This window comes from Leopardus geoffroyi, chromosome A1 (genome assembly GCF_018350155.1).
Source record: "Leopardus geoffroyi isolate Oge1 chromosome A1, O.geoffroyi_Oge1_pat1.0, whole genome shotgun sequence".
In the NCBI taxonomy this organism is placed as follows: domain Eukaryota; kingdom Metazoa; phylum Chordata; class Mammalia; order Carnivora; family Felidae; genus Leopardus; species Leopardus geoffroyi.
The window spans coordinates 83,599,257-83,615,013 of NC_059326.1; the positions used below are offsets into that span (position 1 = coordinate 83,599,257).

Genomic DNA, 15,757 nt, shown 5'->3' on the forward strand with positions numbered 1-15,757 from the left:
ACATTTTACTTCCCCAGATAATCCCACTGATATGAGTTGGACTGAGTCTCAATAGCATTATATGGCCCTGGTTAAGGAAAAAAGGTAAACAAGAAGACAATTTAATAAAGGTCAAAGAAGTATCTGATCCATGGAGTTTCTCAGGCTGCACAGCTTTCAAGGCACTCCCACGTTCCCAATTTATATAGTTAATTACATAAGTTAGTTCCAAATTGAAAGAAGTGATGAATCTGTTGATGTTCTTGGTATTATTCCAGGATGCACATTTGATTGAAAGATTGCTTTATACAAGGGAGTGAAAAGTGTCAAATTATCAGAAGATGACTTGATGTGTGTTGAATTTATCATAAGATCTATTATTTATATGCCAAAATATGAGGAAAGAGCCTTTCAAACAAGTGAAAGAGTGTATTTATGAGCAAACTATTTCCACTACAATTCACAATTATTAGAAAAAAATACTTAATGGACATCTGATTGTTAATTTCTCAATACCTTCTGTTTACGTGACATGTGATTAACGTTGTCTCATTAAAATCAGTATATGATTTTCTCTATACTTTGATAGAATTTTTATGCCAAGTTTCATGGAAAAACTAAAGAAACATAAAGAAAATCTCATTGACTTCTCAGGCATTTATGCCTTTCATGACCATGTTTTTATGAATGGATAATCTATATTACACATATTAGTTGACTAGTTGATCTAACCTGATTATATCACTTGATAAAACTCTCATATTTTTATGATGTAACTATGTGAACAATTCATTGTGCATTAAAAATCATATCAAGCTAAAAGTATACTTCAATATACCTAGTCTAAAAATGAAAAAAAAACACATGACTACAGAAACAATTGTCCCTTGCTTAGGCAATTTGGTAGAAGTGGTGACTTAGGGAAGGAAGTGCTTGATGTTTCTATAACACAATCACAGCCATTTGTCACTTCTTGTATTCCTTGCAGTAAACATTTATCATGGCATGGGAGAATCAGAACTTTAACTCAGACTTTATCCAGGTGGGTATCTTCAATGACAGCCCCACTTGAATCTTCCTTTTCTCACTGTTCTTGGGCATCTTCACAGTGGCCTTCATGGGAAACACTGCTATGGTTCTCCTCATCTGCCTGGACAACCAGCTCCACACCAACATGTACTTCCTCCTCAGCCAACTCTCCCTCATAGACCTCATGCTCATCTGCACCACTGTACCCAAGATGGCTTTCAACTACTTGTCTGGCAGAAAGTCCATCTCTCTGGCTGGTTGTGGAGCCCAGATATTCTTGTATGTGTCTCTGCTTGGAGCAGAATGTTTCCTGTTGGCTTCAATGGCCTAAGACCATTATGTTGCCATTTGCCACCTATTAAGATCTCATGGCAGCTTCTTCATACATTCTTGGCTCACTTGATGGTCTAATTGAAGCTGTAGTTGCATTGTCTTTCTCATATTGCGGTGCCAGGAAATGCCCCACTTTTTCTGTGATGTCCCTGCCCTTCTCACTCTCTCATGCACCAGCATATTGTTATTTAATGGTTGATATTTATATTCTATGTTATTATTCTTATTTCCCCTGTAGCAATAATCATTGCTTCCTATGTTCATGTTATTGTGGCTGTCGTTCAAATGGGGTCTAGAGAGGTCCAATGGAAATCTTTTACCACCAGTTCCTCTCACTTCATGGTGATGGGAAAGTAGTATGGAGCAGGTTTGTTCATATACATGAGGACCGCTTAAGATTATTCTCCCACCCAGGGCAAAATGGTGTCTGTCTTCTACACCATTCTTACTCCCATGCTGAGTCCCCCTCATCTAGATCCTCTGCAGCAATGAAGTGGCCAAAGCTTTCATAGGGGAGGCAGAGTCTAGAGAGTAAATAGACTGATAATATTTATACTTAGGTTTTATTTCCCTTTATTCTTTGCCTTATGCTTAACTTTATGTATTTAACCAATACAATTAAATAACTAATGTTTACTGATCTTTGTACATTTATAGGGAAAACATAAGATTTAGAAAATTAAAAACTCTGCTGCTTTTCTTCTTCAAATATTTGATTTTTTATTATTTTTAAAATTTTTTTGTTTCAAGTTTATATTTGAATTCCAGTAAGTAAAAATATAGTGTAATATTGGTTTCAGAATGTAGTGATTCATTACTTATATATAACACCCAGGACTCAAAAGAACAAGTACCTTCCTTCATACTCCTCACTAATTTAAACCATCCCAGTGGCCAACGCCCCTCTAAGAATACTCAGTTTTTTCTCTATACTTAAGAGTCTGTTTTATGGTTCGCTTCAATCATTTTCCCCTATGTTCATTTATTTCATATTTTAAATTACACATGTTAGTTAAATTGTATGGTATTTGTTTTTCTCTGACTTATTTCACTTATTATATACACTCTAGCTTCATCCCCATTATTGCAAATGGCAAGATTTCATCATTTTTGATGGCTGAGTAATATTCCATTGTATATGTATGTGCATACTCCTGAACAAACAATGAGTCAAAAATTTATTAAAAGGGAAATAAATATTTTTCAAAAAATAAAAATGGAAAATATGACATAGAAAAATTTATAAAATGTGACAAAAATAATTCTAAGTAAAAAGTTTATAGTGATGCATATCAACATTTAAAAAAGATCTTAAATTAACTGATTAAAATAACTTAAAAATAATAATTAATAAAGCCCAAATTTAACAGAAGTAGATAATAATAAACAAGATAGTAGATAAAAATTAAACAGAGACTATTAAAACCAAATCAATAATCAATGTAATAAAGAACCATTTTTTGAGAAGATAAACGAAATTGGCAAATCTTCAGTTAAACTAAAAAAAGAAAGGACTAAAATTAATGAAATTATCAGTGAAAGAGATATTGCAACTTATGCCACAGAATGACAAATGATCATAAGAAGCATCTATGAAAAACTATTTGTCTAGGAATTAACTAACTTAGGAGAAAACGACACATTTCTGTAAATATACCACCTAAAATACAGAATTATGAAGACATGGAAAATTGAGTCAGGTCATTAACAAGTAAAGAATTGAATCAATAACCAAAACCACACCACACGGAAATTCCAGGAGCAGATGCCATCACTAGTGAATTCTACCAAACGTTTAATGAACAATTAATAAGTATCCTTCTCAAACTCTTCTTAAAAAATGATGAACAGGGAATGCTTCCAAACTTTTTAATTAGAAAAGTGTTAATATGATACCAAAGAGAGAGAACTCTAAAAGAAAATAAAAATTACAGGCCAACATTTCATGATGACCACAGATGTAAAATTCCTCAGGAACTATTAGCGAGCTGAATTCAACAGCACATTACAATTATTATTTTCAATTATTATTACACACGACCAAGTAGGATTTATTTCTGAGATGCAAGTGTGGTTCAAGATACATGAATTAATCTGATGCATCATATAAACAGAATAAAAAATTAAAAAAAAATAACGCAGTCTTCTCAATAGATGCAGAGAAAAAAAATTATGACAAAATTCAGCATCCTTTTATGAGTAAAAACTCTCAGCAAAGTGGGTTTAGAGGGAAGGCAGCTAACTCAACGTAAGAAAGGCCATATATGACAACCCCAAGGCTAACATCATACTCACTGGTGTTAGGCTGAAAGTTTTCCCTCTAAAACAAAGAACAAGACCAGAATGTCCTCTGCTTCTCCTCTATTTAACTGAGTACTGAAAGCCCTAGCTAGAATATTAAGAAATAGAAAAAAAAAATTAAAGGCCACCTAATTTTAAAAGAATGTAAAATATCCCTATTGGCCTACTGGATGACCGTATTTAGAAAAAACTAAAGACTCCGTTAAAATTACTGATACAATGAGGGGGCACCTGGTTGGCTCGGTCAGAAGAGAGTGTGAGTCTTGATCTCAGGCTTGTGAGTTGAAGCCCCACATTGGGCGTAGAGATTACTAAAAATATATAAGTAAACTTTAAAATAAATTTGGTAGAAGGAATAAATGAATTATTTTAAGTTTAAGTATGTAAATCAACATATATTAAAATTGAAGGAACAATCCCATTTACAATATCAATCAAAAAAGAATTAAACACTTAGAAATAAATTTTACCATGGTGGTAAAAGATCTTTGCACTTACACTGTAACACTAGTGAAATGAATTGGAAATGGAAACACACAGAAATGGAAAGATAACCTGTGTATATGAATTGGAAGAATACCTTTCCTAAAATGGCTACACTACCCAAAGTGATCTTCAGATTCAATGTAATCACTTCCTACAGAATGCAATAGAGACCAGAAATAAGCCCAAGTATATGTGTTCAATTAATCTTCAACAGAGACACCAAGAATACACAATGAGAAAAAAAGTTTCTTCAATAATTGATGCAGGGAAAACTGGTCAGCCATGCGCAAAAATAAATAAATAAATAAATAAATAAATAAATAAGATCCTTATCTTACATCATACCAAAAATAAAAGAAATACACATTTAACATAAAAACATAAAATATGAAAGTTTACAACTTGTAGACATAAATATAAGGAAAAACTGTGTTGACATTCTTTGCAAATATATATTGATTTCACACCAAAGTCAGAGGCAATATAAGCAAAAACAGACGTGTTGAACTACATCAAATTCAAAAGCTTCTGGACAACAAGCAACAAGATAAAGAGGCAACCTATGAAATTGTACAAAATATTTACAAATTTTGTACCTTATAAGGGCTCGCTATAAAATCTGTATAAAAAATGCTATACAACTTCATAGATAAAACAACAAATAAATCAATTAAAATATAGAAAATGTACCTAAATCGATACTTTTCAAATGAAGATATACAAATGGCCAATATACACATGAAAAGATGCTCAACATCACTCATCATCAGGGAAATGCAAATGAATATATTTTGCATTCTCTTATCCTTCGGAGACTTCTGTAAGTGTTAATGATATTCTTTTTTTAATGTTTATTTATTTTTGAGAGAGAGAGAGAATGAGCAAGAGAGGGGCAGAGAGAGGGATACACAGAATGGGAAGCAGGATCCAGGCTCTGAGCTCAGCACAGAGCCTGACGTGGGGCTCAAACCCACGAACAGTGAGATCATGACCTGAGCTGAAGTTGGACGCCCATCCAACTGAGCCACCCAGATGCTCCAAAATGATGTTCTTGATGAAAGTCCAAGAAGTCCTTTAAGTTCTGAACTTTTTCTTAATTTACTTATCTTTTTTTCTGTTTAGTGTGAACAATTTTAAGTAACCTATCTTGAAGTTCACAATATCTTTTTTTGAGATTGACTCCATTCTTATATCCCCCTAGTAAGTGGATTTTTTTTAATTTTAATTCCAGTAGATTTAACATACAGTGTTATATTACTTTCAAGTGTATAATATAGTGATTCACAATTCTGCATATTACTCAGTGTTCATCATGATAAGTGTATTCTTAATCACTTTCACCTATTTCACCCATTACCTGACCCACCTCCAGTCTGGTAAACATCTTTTTGTTCTGTATAATTAAGAGCTTGGGTTTTTGTATTCTTCTGTTCTGTTTTGTTTTGTTGAGCTTCAGTTTTGGTTTTGGATTCAGTTTGTCTCTTTTTTTCTCCTTTGTTGGTTTGTTTTGTTTCTTAAATTCCACACATGATTGAAATCATATGGTATTTGCCTTTCTCTGACTGATGTATTTCACTTAGCATTGTACTCTCTAGTTACATCCATGTTGTTGCCAATGGTAACATTTCATTATTTTTTATGGATGAGTAAAAAAGAAAAGATTATATATATCTTATTTGTTCTTCTAATGATGGACACTTGGGTTCCTTCTATATATGGACTATTGTAAACAATACTGCAATAAACATAGGAATGCATATCTTTTTGAATAAGTGTTATTTTCTTTGGATAAATACCAGTTGGAAACACTGAATCATATGGTAGTCCTATTTCTAATTTTTTAGGAAATTCCATACTGTTTTCCACAATGGTTATAGCAGTATGCATTAGCAATAACATCTCTTGAGGGTTTATATTTCTCCACATCATTCTTCTTTTCTTTTAAGAACAGATTTCTTATGATGTACTTCACATACCATAAATTCACCTGTTTAAAGTGTACAATTCAATATATAAATATTTTAATTTTTATCAAATTTGCAGTGTGTTCAACCATCACCACAATTTAACTTTAAAATATTTCTATTCCCACTAAAATAAACCCCATACACATTACCAGTCAATTCTAATTCTCTACCTGCACCTACAACATCTTGAGCAATGACAAGTCTACTTTAAAGCTCTATAAATTTGCCTATTTGGCACATTTTATATGAATGGAATCATACAGTATGTGGCTTTTTGTGACTGGTTTCCTTCACTTAGCATAACGTTTTAAAATTTCATCCCAATTTGTAGCATGTATTAGTACTTAATTTCTTTTTATTGGTGAATAATATTGGATGTTAGAGAATATCACATTTTATTTATTTCATCAGTTGATGTGCATTTAGGTTATTTTAACTTTTTGACTATTATGAATAACGCTGCTTGGAATATTTTTACACATTTTTTTGTGGGAGCATACATTTAAATTTTTCTCAGGTTAAATACCTAAGAGTGCAATCACTACATCATATAGTAATTCTGTGTTTAACCTTTTTTTTTAGTTTATTTATTTATTTTGAGAGAGAGACAGAGAGAGAGAGAATGCATGCGAGTGGCAAAGGGGCAGAGAGAGAGGGAGAGTAAGAATCCCATGACATGGGGCTTAACCACATGAAATATGAGATTATGACCTGAGCTGAAATCAAGAGTTGGATGCTCAAATGACTGGGACATTCAGGCACACCCCACTGTGTTTAAATTTTCAAAGATCTGCCAAATGTTTTCCAACGGTTTTGCACCATTTTACATTCTCTGCTATCAATGCATGAGGGCTCCAATTCTCCACATTCAATCTATTTTTTGTAATTTATTTATTTACATTCAAGTTAGTTAACATACTGTGTAGTATTGGTTTCAGGAGTAGAACCCAGTGATTCATCACTTATAAGATATAAGAAAATATTATGAAAAATCATACGCCAACAAATAGGACAACCTAGAAGTGGATGAATTCCTGGAAACATACAAACTACCAAAGCGATACAGGAATAAATAAAAAATTTGAACAGTCTGATAACCATCAAAGACATTGAATTAGTAATCAAAAAATTCCCAACAAACAGAAGTCCAGAGCCAGATGACTTGAAAGGCGAATACTACCAAACATTTCAAAAATAATTAGTATGTATTGTTCTCAAACTATTCCAAAACACAGACAAGGAAGGCAAACTTTCAAATTCATTCTTTGAAGCAAGCATTACCCTGATACCATAAACATATAAAGACATGGCTAGAAAAGAATTCTACAGGCCAACATCTTGGACAAACATAGATCCAAAAGCCCTCAAAACTACTTGCAAACCAAGTATAACAATACATTTAAAAACCATTCACCATGATCAAGTGGGATTTGTTTTTTACTGAGTTGCAAGGGTAGTTCAAAATTCCCAATCAATCAACATGATACATCATATCAATAACAGAAAGGATAAGAACCATGTGATCATTTAAATAGAGTAAAAAAATCCATTTGACAAAGTAAAACTTCATTCATGATAGAAACCTTCAACAAATTAGGTTTAGAAGAAACATACTTGAACATAATAAAGGCCATGTATTATAAACCCTGAGATAACATCATACTCAAAATGAAATACTGAGAGCTTTTCCTCTATGGTCAGGATGAAGACAAGGATGTGCATTATCACTGATTTTATTCAACATAACTACTGAATGTTGTAGCTACATAGGCAGACAAGAAAAACACAAAGAGAAATGTGGTTTTTTATTAAAATTTTTTTTGTCGTTTATTCATTATTGAAAGATAGAGACAGAGCATGAGCAGGGGAGGTGCAGAGAGAGACACACACAGAATCCAAAGCAGGTTCCAGGCTCCGAGCTGTCAGCACAGAGCCCAACGCGGGGTTTGAACTCACAAACCGTGAGATCATGACCTGAGCCCAAGTCGGAGGCCCAACTGACTGAGCCAGCCAGGCACCCCCACAAAGAGAAATTTGTAAAGAGGAAGTGTAACTTTCACTATTTGCAGATTACATGATACTATATATAGAAAACCCAAAGACTCCACCCAGAAACTACTATAGTTGATAAATTAATTTATTAGATTTTCAGTATACAAAATCAATATACAGATTTATCATTTATATACACTACCATGAAGTAGTAGAAAAGGAATTTAAGAAACTGCCCATTTAGAATTTCACCAAAATAATAAAATATCTAGAAATAGACTTAACAAATGAGGTGAAAGGGCTGTACTCTGAAATCTATAAACCATTGATGAAGGAAGTTGAAGATGACAGGAATAAAGGACAGAATATGCGATGTTTCTGGACTGGAAGAACAAATATCATTACCATGTTTATATTATCTAATGCAATATAAAGATTTATTGTAATTCCTGTTGAAATACCAATAGCATATACACACACACACACACACACACACACACACACACAAACACACACACACATTTTGCAGAACTAGAACAGGTAATGATAACATATGTAGGTCTAAAATGAGTCCCTTGTCAGCAGCATGACATGGAACTTTTTTCTTATCAATCCATTCTGTCACCTTATATCTTTTGATTGGAGCATCTAGCTTATTTATATTCAAAGTAATTATTAATGATATATGTTTACTGGCTTCTTATTATTTGTTTTGTGGTTGTTGCTGACGATTTTTTATGATCCTTTCTTGTCATTCCCCTTTTCATGTTTTGCTGATTTTATTTAGTGATATACTTTATTCTTTGCATATTTATTAGTGAGTATTTGTCTATAGTCACTATTACCATATTACCTCTTTTGCATATAGCAGTCTTTATTTAATTCTTGGTCATTTAAGTTTGAACCCATTCTTTACTCTTCCTTACATTTTAGGTACATATTGTCACATTTTACATCTTTTTATATTGTGAATTTCTTGATATTTTTTACATAAATATTCATCTGCTGATAGCTAGTTTATTTATATTTGCATATAAAGTAGAAGTTAATGGCTATTAATACTAAGCAAATTTTAATTTGACCTGGATTTAGGAAATCATTCAAACAGTTTAGAAATTGTTTCGTTTTTCTGTCACATATGAAGTCACATGTTCAAAAACAGTTATTCATAATTAAACAATGTCTAAACTATTTTTCTTATTTTCAGGTGGAAAACTAATTATGTATGAAGTCCTAAGAGAAAAAATGGGTGCTAAAATAAATTATTATAATTGAAGAACAGGGACTGAATTCCCTGGATAGATTATGAAATTAAATCACAGATGACTTACTAAAATTGTGTTGCATATATTTTCTCTGGAAAGTTAAAGGATTTCAGTTACTCTGTAAATAGTATCATTCTTGATAACACCTGGAAGGTAAGTTTGAATGAGACTGTACATTCCAAAATATCTAAAGCATTCTGATGTTCAATCAAAGGGAATAGAATTTTATTCAAAAGCTATATGTATTAGAAATTTTGATATTTTGAAGTTCTTTAAGTACGGACCACTTTTTCATGTTGATCTCTAACTTACCCCTTTATAGTCTCTGTAAAATAAATGTATTTCTTATATTTGTCACAGATCTTTTTGAAGGTTAAATTAAATAATACCTGTGAAGATATTAAATACAAGGCATTATTTAGAACAATGTTATAAATGTTAAATTCAGAATCATTGCAAGACTCTCCAGTGGATCTAGTCTATTTGTTCTTGTTTCCAATCACTGTGAGGATCATATAGGCTTCATTTTTGTGCAATTTTCTTTAGTTGAACTAAACACATATAAAATAAGCATATAGCTTACCAATCAGGAACAAATAATCTAGTAAGAAAAATAGATTATTTTCAAAAATAATCAAGAGGAATAAACTAAGGTTATTGCAAATTAGGGTGGGGAGATGTGATTTGCATGTAAGTAATGACAGTAATGCTCATCTGATGAATTCATGTTGTGATACATGTATTTAAAGAATTAACCTATTCTACTTTTTAACAATCCTTAGAGGAATGGAGGGAATTAAAATAAAATCTCAGAGACATTAGCTAACCTGTCTGTTGACATAGGAGTTGGTGGTAGATCAAGACTATAAACTCAGTAAACTGTCTGATCTGAAGGTCCATAATATTGCCTTTACATAGAACAGAGGTAGACACCACACATCTTCTGAAAGTTTTTTATATGCAGATCTTGCTAGCTAAGGAATGAAGAAGGAGGCATGAAGAAAGATAGTCCTGTTTTGGAATTTGAAAGGAGGTGTGATTTACAAATGTGAAAGATTGTGGAACAGCAGACATCAAGTAAGAGACACCTCCTAAAAGGAGACTTAAGCTCCTACTTATCTCAGTTGTATCTTTGGGATCTGGAAGTAGCAATACATAGAGTTTGTTTTGGAAAATGGAGAAGAAATATTTTAAAATAGATGCTTCAATGACTTTCTTCAGTGTCTCAAATCAAGGTCAGCAAGATGGTGAAATATGCTCTGCAGCTAATTTGAGCCATTTGAGAATTGAACTTATAAGAGGAGTGATACAATCCACTTATTCTTTGGGAAAATCCAAAATTAGAGTGTTGGGTAAAGTGAGAAATAGAAACTTAGTTTTATCTGTAATATTTAGATATGATGCAAATAGATGGGCTTTTTAGAAATACTGATAAGCCTTTCCAAAAGGTATCACAACTCACTTTTGAGAAATGTAACTTGAAAATTTTATAGGTAAACAGAGGATGGATTTAGGTGAATAATTCCTAAGTTTCCATAAGGACATTTTTTGCATACCATTTTATCTATAACATACTATTTATTTTTTCTGTCTTTATTAGGAGGGAGAGCATGACTTCTCCATTGACATTATGCAGCATATATAGAGCAGAGATGAATTCTCAGTTATCCTAATATGTATTCAACTAAACTCTCCTTTTCTCAATTTTCTCTCCCTCATTCACTATCCCCCTCAAGTTTCTTTCCAACTCATTTGGTCATTCAAAACACACAAGGTCTTTCAACATTCCCTGAATGTCAACTGTCTTTGTTTAGTCAACTTGACTCTTTTCCTCTCCTCTTCCTATAACAATTTTTAAAATTATCTTTCTTCAAAATACATTTCTTGAAGCTGGTGAGCATAATTAATAAAAACATAAATTATATTTAGCTAAAGTTGTGTCATAGTCTATTTTTTAAGTATGTATAGACAAAGTCTATTAATTCCACACTATGAGGGATTTGTTGAGAAATTATGTGGATAAAATTTGATGAAGCAATGGATTAATGTACATTATGTTGTTAACTTTATAGCTGTAATGCTTATATAAATTCCTCATGTTATTATAGCTATAACTAAATGCACTTATTAATATAAAATAACACATTTTAACTAAGACATTGCTTCAGAGAGATAATGTGGAGGAGCTTGAGCTGACAGTATTCAGAAATAAGTTTCTTGATCACCAATGTGAAACGTTGTTTACTATAGCTTCCTCTCCTAGGAAAGTAAAGGAAATGAGACTTTGTGAGATCGGTTTGCCAAAATAAAAGATCGTGCAATAACGTAACATAACATAACATAATATATAATTAATATAATATAATAATATATCATTCTATGTATGCCCACATTGAAGAAATAAGAAACATAAAAAAATACAGGAATATATAGGCAGAACCTCCTTACCTACTACAAAGTAAATTTTACATTTATCTACTGAAAATGGACAACTTAAAACTGTTTCTCATCTCAAATTATTAAAGATTCTTCTAACTGACTTTTATAGAAGCCAGTTAGTTTTGAACAGTTCTAACTATCTCCATTGCAATTCTTCCATTCGTTCCTTTTATGGGCTAAAATTCATGGATTGTTTTCACATAATGACATAATGTGAAGGGGAATAGATTTAAAATGTGATGGAGTTTGTTGTTAACACAGAGATTGTAAAAAGCAGCCATGAGCAAAATAAGATCTAAATATAGAGTCAGGTCCTGTCACTTTTAAATAATGGAGACAAGGAAAGCATAGTGAAAAATTATTACAACACCCCTTTAGCAATTTATTTTTATAAATTACTCCATAGAAATTTGATTTGGAAGTTTGTACATAGAGTGAACTGCAGAATGTCAAGGACATTTACTTCCCTAGATAATGCCACCTATGTAAGCTGTATTCAGTCTAGATAGCATTATATGGCCTTGATTAAGCAGAAAGACAAGAAGACAAATGCAGGCCAAAGAAAAATCTGACCCATGGAGTTCTTCAGCCTGTGCAGCTTTCAAGGCACTTCCACTTTCCAAATTTATACAATTGTTATTTATGCAATTAATGTCCAAGTTGTTAATACTGATGAATCTGTTGTTTTGGGTATTATTCCAGGATGCACAATTGATTGAAAGATTACCTATTAAAGGGGAAAAAGTGGAAAATTGTCAGGAAATGACTAGATATATGCTGAATGTTCCATAGGTACTAATATTTATGTTTCAAAACATAAAGAGAGAGACTTTCAACAGGTATAACAACATGAGCAAACTTGAAGTAGAAAGGATATATTGCTTTTTAGAAGCACAGAAATGATAGTAAACCAAGTGATGTTTTAATTTTCTGTTGGTCAATAAATTTTAATCAGAGGCTTGAAAACTCATGTTATTTTTCAGTAGTAATGTTTGAAGTTTTTTCTGTAGCATGCATAATCACTTTTGAATCGCAGTTTGAATAAGGTTAAAAGATCGTGTTAGAAATATTTAATAAACAATTGTGTGTAAGAGGAGTGAAAAAGTAAAAATACTTGAAAATTTAAATAGCATGAGCTATGCTTACACAGTGTGGGTTGAGTTTCTTGACAAGTATTATAAATACAAGGAATAATGCTAAGAGAATTTATAACTGGTCAGAAATTTAGGATGTATTAAATACCTGAGTTATGATTGAAATATTATATACACTGAATTGTTGAATGCTACAGAGATAAAGAGTTTAGAAGGACCCAAAGTGGTGAAGAAAATGAATATTCATAATCTGTCCAGGGAGTGTTAGGGAAGAAAGAAAGTAAAGAATTTCTTGTCTCTTGGAAAGAGGATAAAGAAAGGAAAAAATGAATATGAAAATAAAGAATTATATGTATGCTATTGCATAGCCAAAGAAATCTTAAAAGGTTTTGCTAAGGACATGGAAGAGATTAATTTTATGTAAGCTAGAATAGTGTGGAGGTAAGTAAGTGTGGTCTCTCTTACTTTTAGTAGTATATATTTATTTTAAAATATATATATCATACAAACTTCACTCCAGATAATATTCACACTTTAAAAATATGATCTAATTTGATTTTAATAACACACTGTAATATAGATATTATAAATATTCAGGTTAATATACTGTAAAATAAAGATTGCAGGAATTAATTGCCTAAAATCACACAGCTGAAGTAATCTGTACCAGACATGCCTTTGCCTTTGTACTCTCCTTTATCCTGTATCTTGAGATCAATACTTGACTGCCTTGTGGACACATGTCACTTTTAGAGATGAGTGAGGAAACGGTATATTTATGAGAACTATTTACACTATAACCCACCATTATTAGAATAAGTATTACATAATGGACATCAGATTGCTGATTTCTCAATCTCTTCTGCTTACCTGACATGTGATTAATCTTGTCTCATTTCCATCAATACATGATTTTCTCTACACTTTGATAGAAATTTTATGCAAAATTTCATGGAAAACAAAAAAGAACCATAAATAAAATCTCATTGACTTCTCAGAAATTTGTCTTCCATGATCATAAAGTTTTTATGAATGGATAATCTACACTACGCATATGAGCTGACTAGTTTCTCTAACCTCATTATATGACTTGAGAAAGTTCTCATATTTTTATTTTTTTAATGTTTATTTATTTTTGAGACAGAGACAGAGACTGAGCAAGGGAGGGGCAGAGAGAGAGGGAGACACAGAATCTGAAACAGGCTCCAGGCTCTGAGCTGTCAGCACAGAGCCTGACGCCGTGCTGGAACCCACAAACTGTGAGATCCTGACCTGAGCTGAAGTCGGATGCTTAACTGACTGAGCCACCCAGGTGCCCTGAGAAAACTCTTCTATTTTTAACATGTAACTTACTATGTCTGTGAACCACACATTCTTCATTAACAACAAACTTGAATTTAAATAAATAAATTTTTAAACGAAAATAATTCATCTAACATAAAATAATCATATCAAGATAAAACAATGCTTTAATATATCCAGTCTAAAAATGAAATTATGACCAGAGAAACAATTGCCTCTTGCTTAGGCAATTTGGTAGAAGTGGTGACTTAGGGAAGGAAGTGCTTGATGTTCCTATAACACAACCACAGCCATTTGTCACTTCTTGTATTCCTTGCAGTAAACATTTATCATGGCATGGGAGAATCAGACCTTCAACTCAGACTTTATCCTGTTAGGAATCTTCAATGACTGCCCCACTCACATCTTCCTTTTCTCACTGGTCTTGGGCATCTTCACAGTGGCCTTCATGGGAAACACTGCTATGGTTCTCCTCATCTGCCTGGACAACCAACTCCACACCCCCATGTACTTCCTTCTCAGCCAACTCTCCCTCATGGACCTCATGCTCATCTGCACCACTGTACCCAAGATGGCTTTCAACTACTTGTCTGGCAGGAAGTCTATCTCTCTGGCTGGTTGTGGAGCCCAGATATTCTTATATGTGTCTCTGCTTGGAGCAGAATGTTTCCTGTTGGCTTCAATGGCTTATGACCGTTATGTTGCCATTTGCCACCCATTAAGATACTCAATTCTCATGAACCAGAAAATATGTGGTCTCATGGCAGCTTTTTCATGGATTCTTGGCTCACTTGATGGTATAATTGAAGCTGCAGTTGCATTGTCTTTCTCATATTGTGGTGCCCGAGAAATACCCCACTTTTTCTGTGATGTCCCTGCCCTTCTCGCTCTCTCATGCACTAACACATTGTTATTTGAAAGGATGATATTTATATGCTGTATTATTATGCTTCTTTTCCCTGTAGCAGTAATCATTGCTTCCTATGTTCATGTTATTGTGGCTGTCATTCACATGGGATCTGGAGAGGGCCGACATAAAGCTTTTGGCACCTGTTCTTCTCACCTCATGGTAGTAGGAATGTATTACGGAGCAGCCATGTTCATATACATGAGGCCCAGTTCAGATCGTACCCCCACCCAGGACAAATTCGTGTCTGTCTTCTACACTATCCTTACTCCCATGCTGAATCCTCTCATCTATAGCCTCCGCAACAAGGATGTGGCCAGAGCATTCATGAAGGTGTTAGGAAGGGGTAAGTCTGGAGAGCAAATTGCCTGATAATCTTTACGCTTTGTTTTTTCCCAGTACCTTCTTTGCTTTATGCTTAAATTTATGTATTCAATCAATCCAATTAAGTAACTAATATTTCCTGATCTTTGTAGATTTATAGGCAACAACAAAGATTTTAGAAATTGAAAAATTGTTTTCATTTTTTCTTCAAATAGTTTACATTTTTATGGTAGTTTGAATCTATGGCTATAAGGAAATTATTTAGTAAAAAAAATCCGCAATTTATTCCATTGTATTATACCAATTTAAAAAATTTTTGCCATGACTACATCCCATTGT

At 32.9% G+C, this 15,757-nt stretch overlaps 1 protein-coding gene and 1 pseudogene across 1 annotated transcript; both read left to right on the top strand.

Moving 5' to 3' along the window:
- The first annotated feature begins 979 nt into the window (after positions 1-979).
- Positions 980-1,876, top strand: LOC123597364 (annotated as a pseudogene).
- Positions 1,877-9,397: 7,521 nt separating this feature from the next.
- LOC123611144 (olfactory receptor 2M3-like) lies at positions 9,398-15,551 on the top strand. The gene is given in 3 exon segments (XM_045502725.1): positions 9,398-9,505; positions 14,507-15,448; positions 15,450-15,551. Coding segments are annotated over 2 exon segments (1,032 nt in total). The 5' UTR covers positions 9,398-9,505; positions 14,507-14,518.
- Positions 15,552-15,757: the final 206 nt, after the last annotated feature.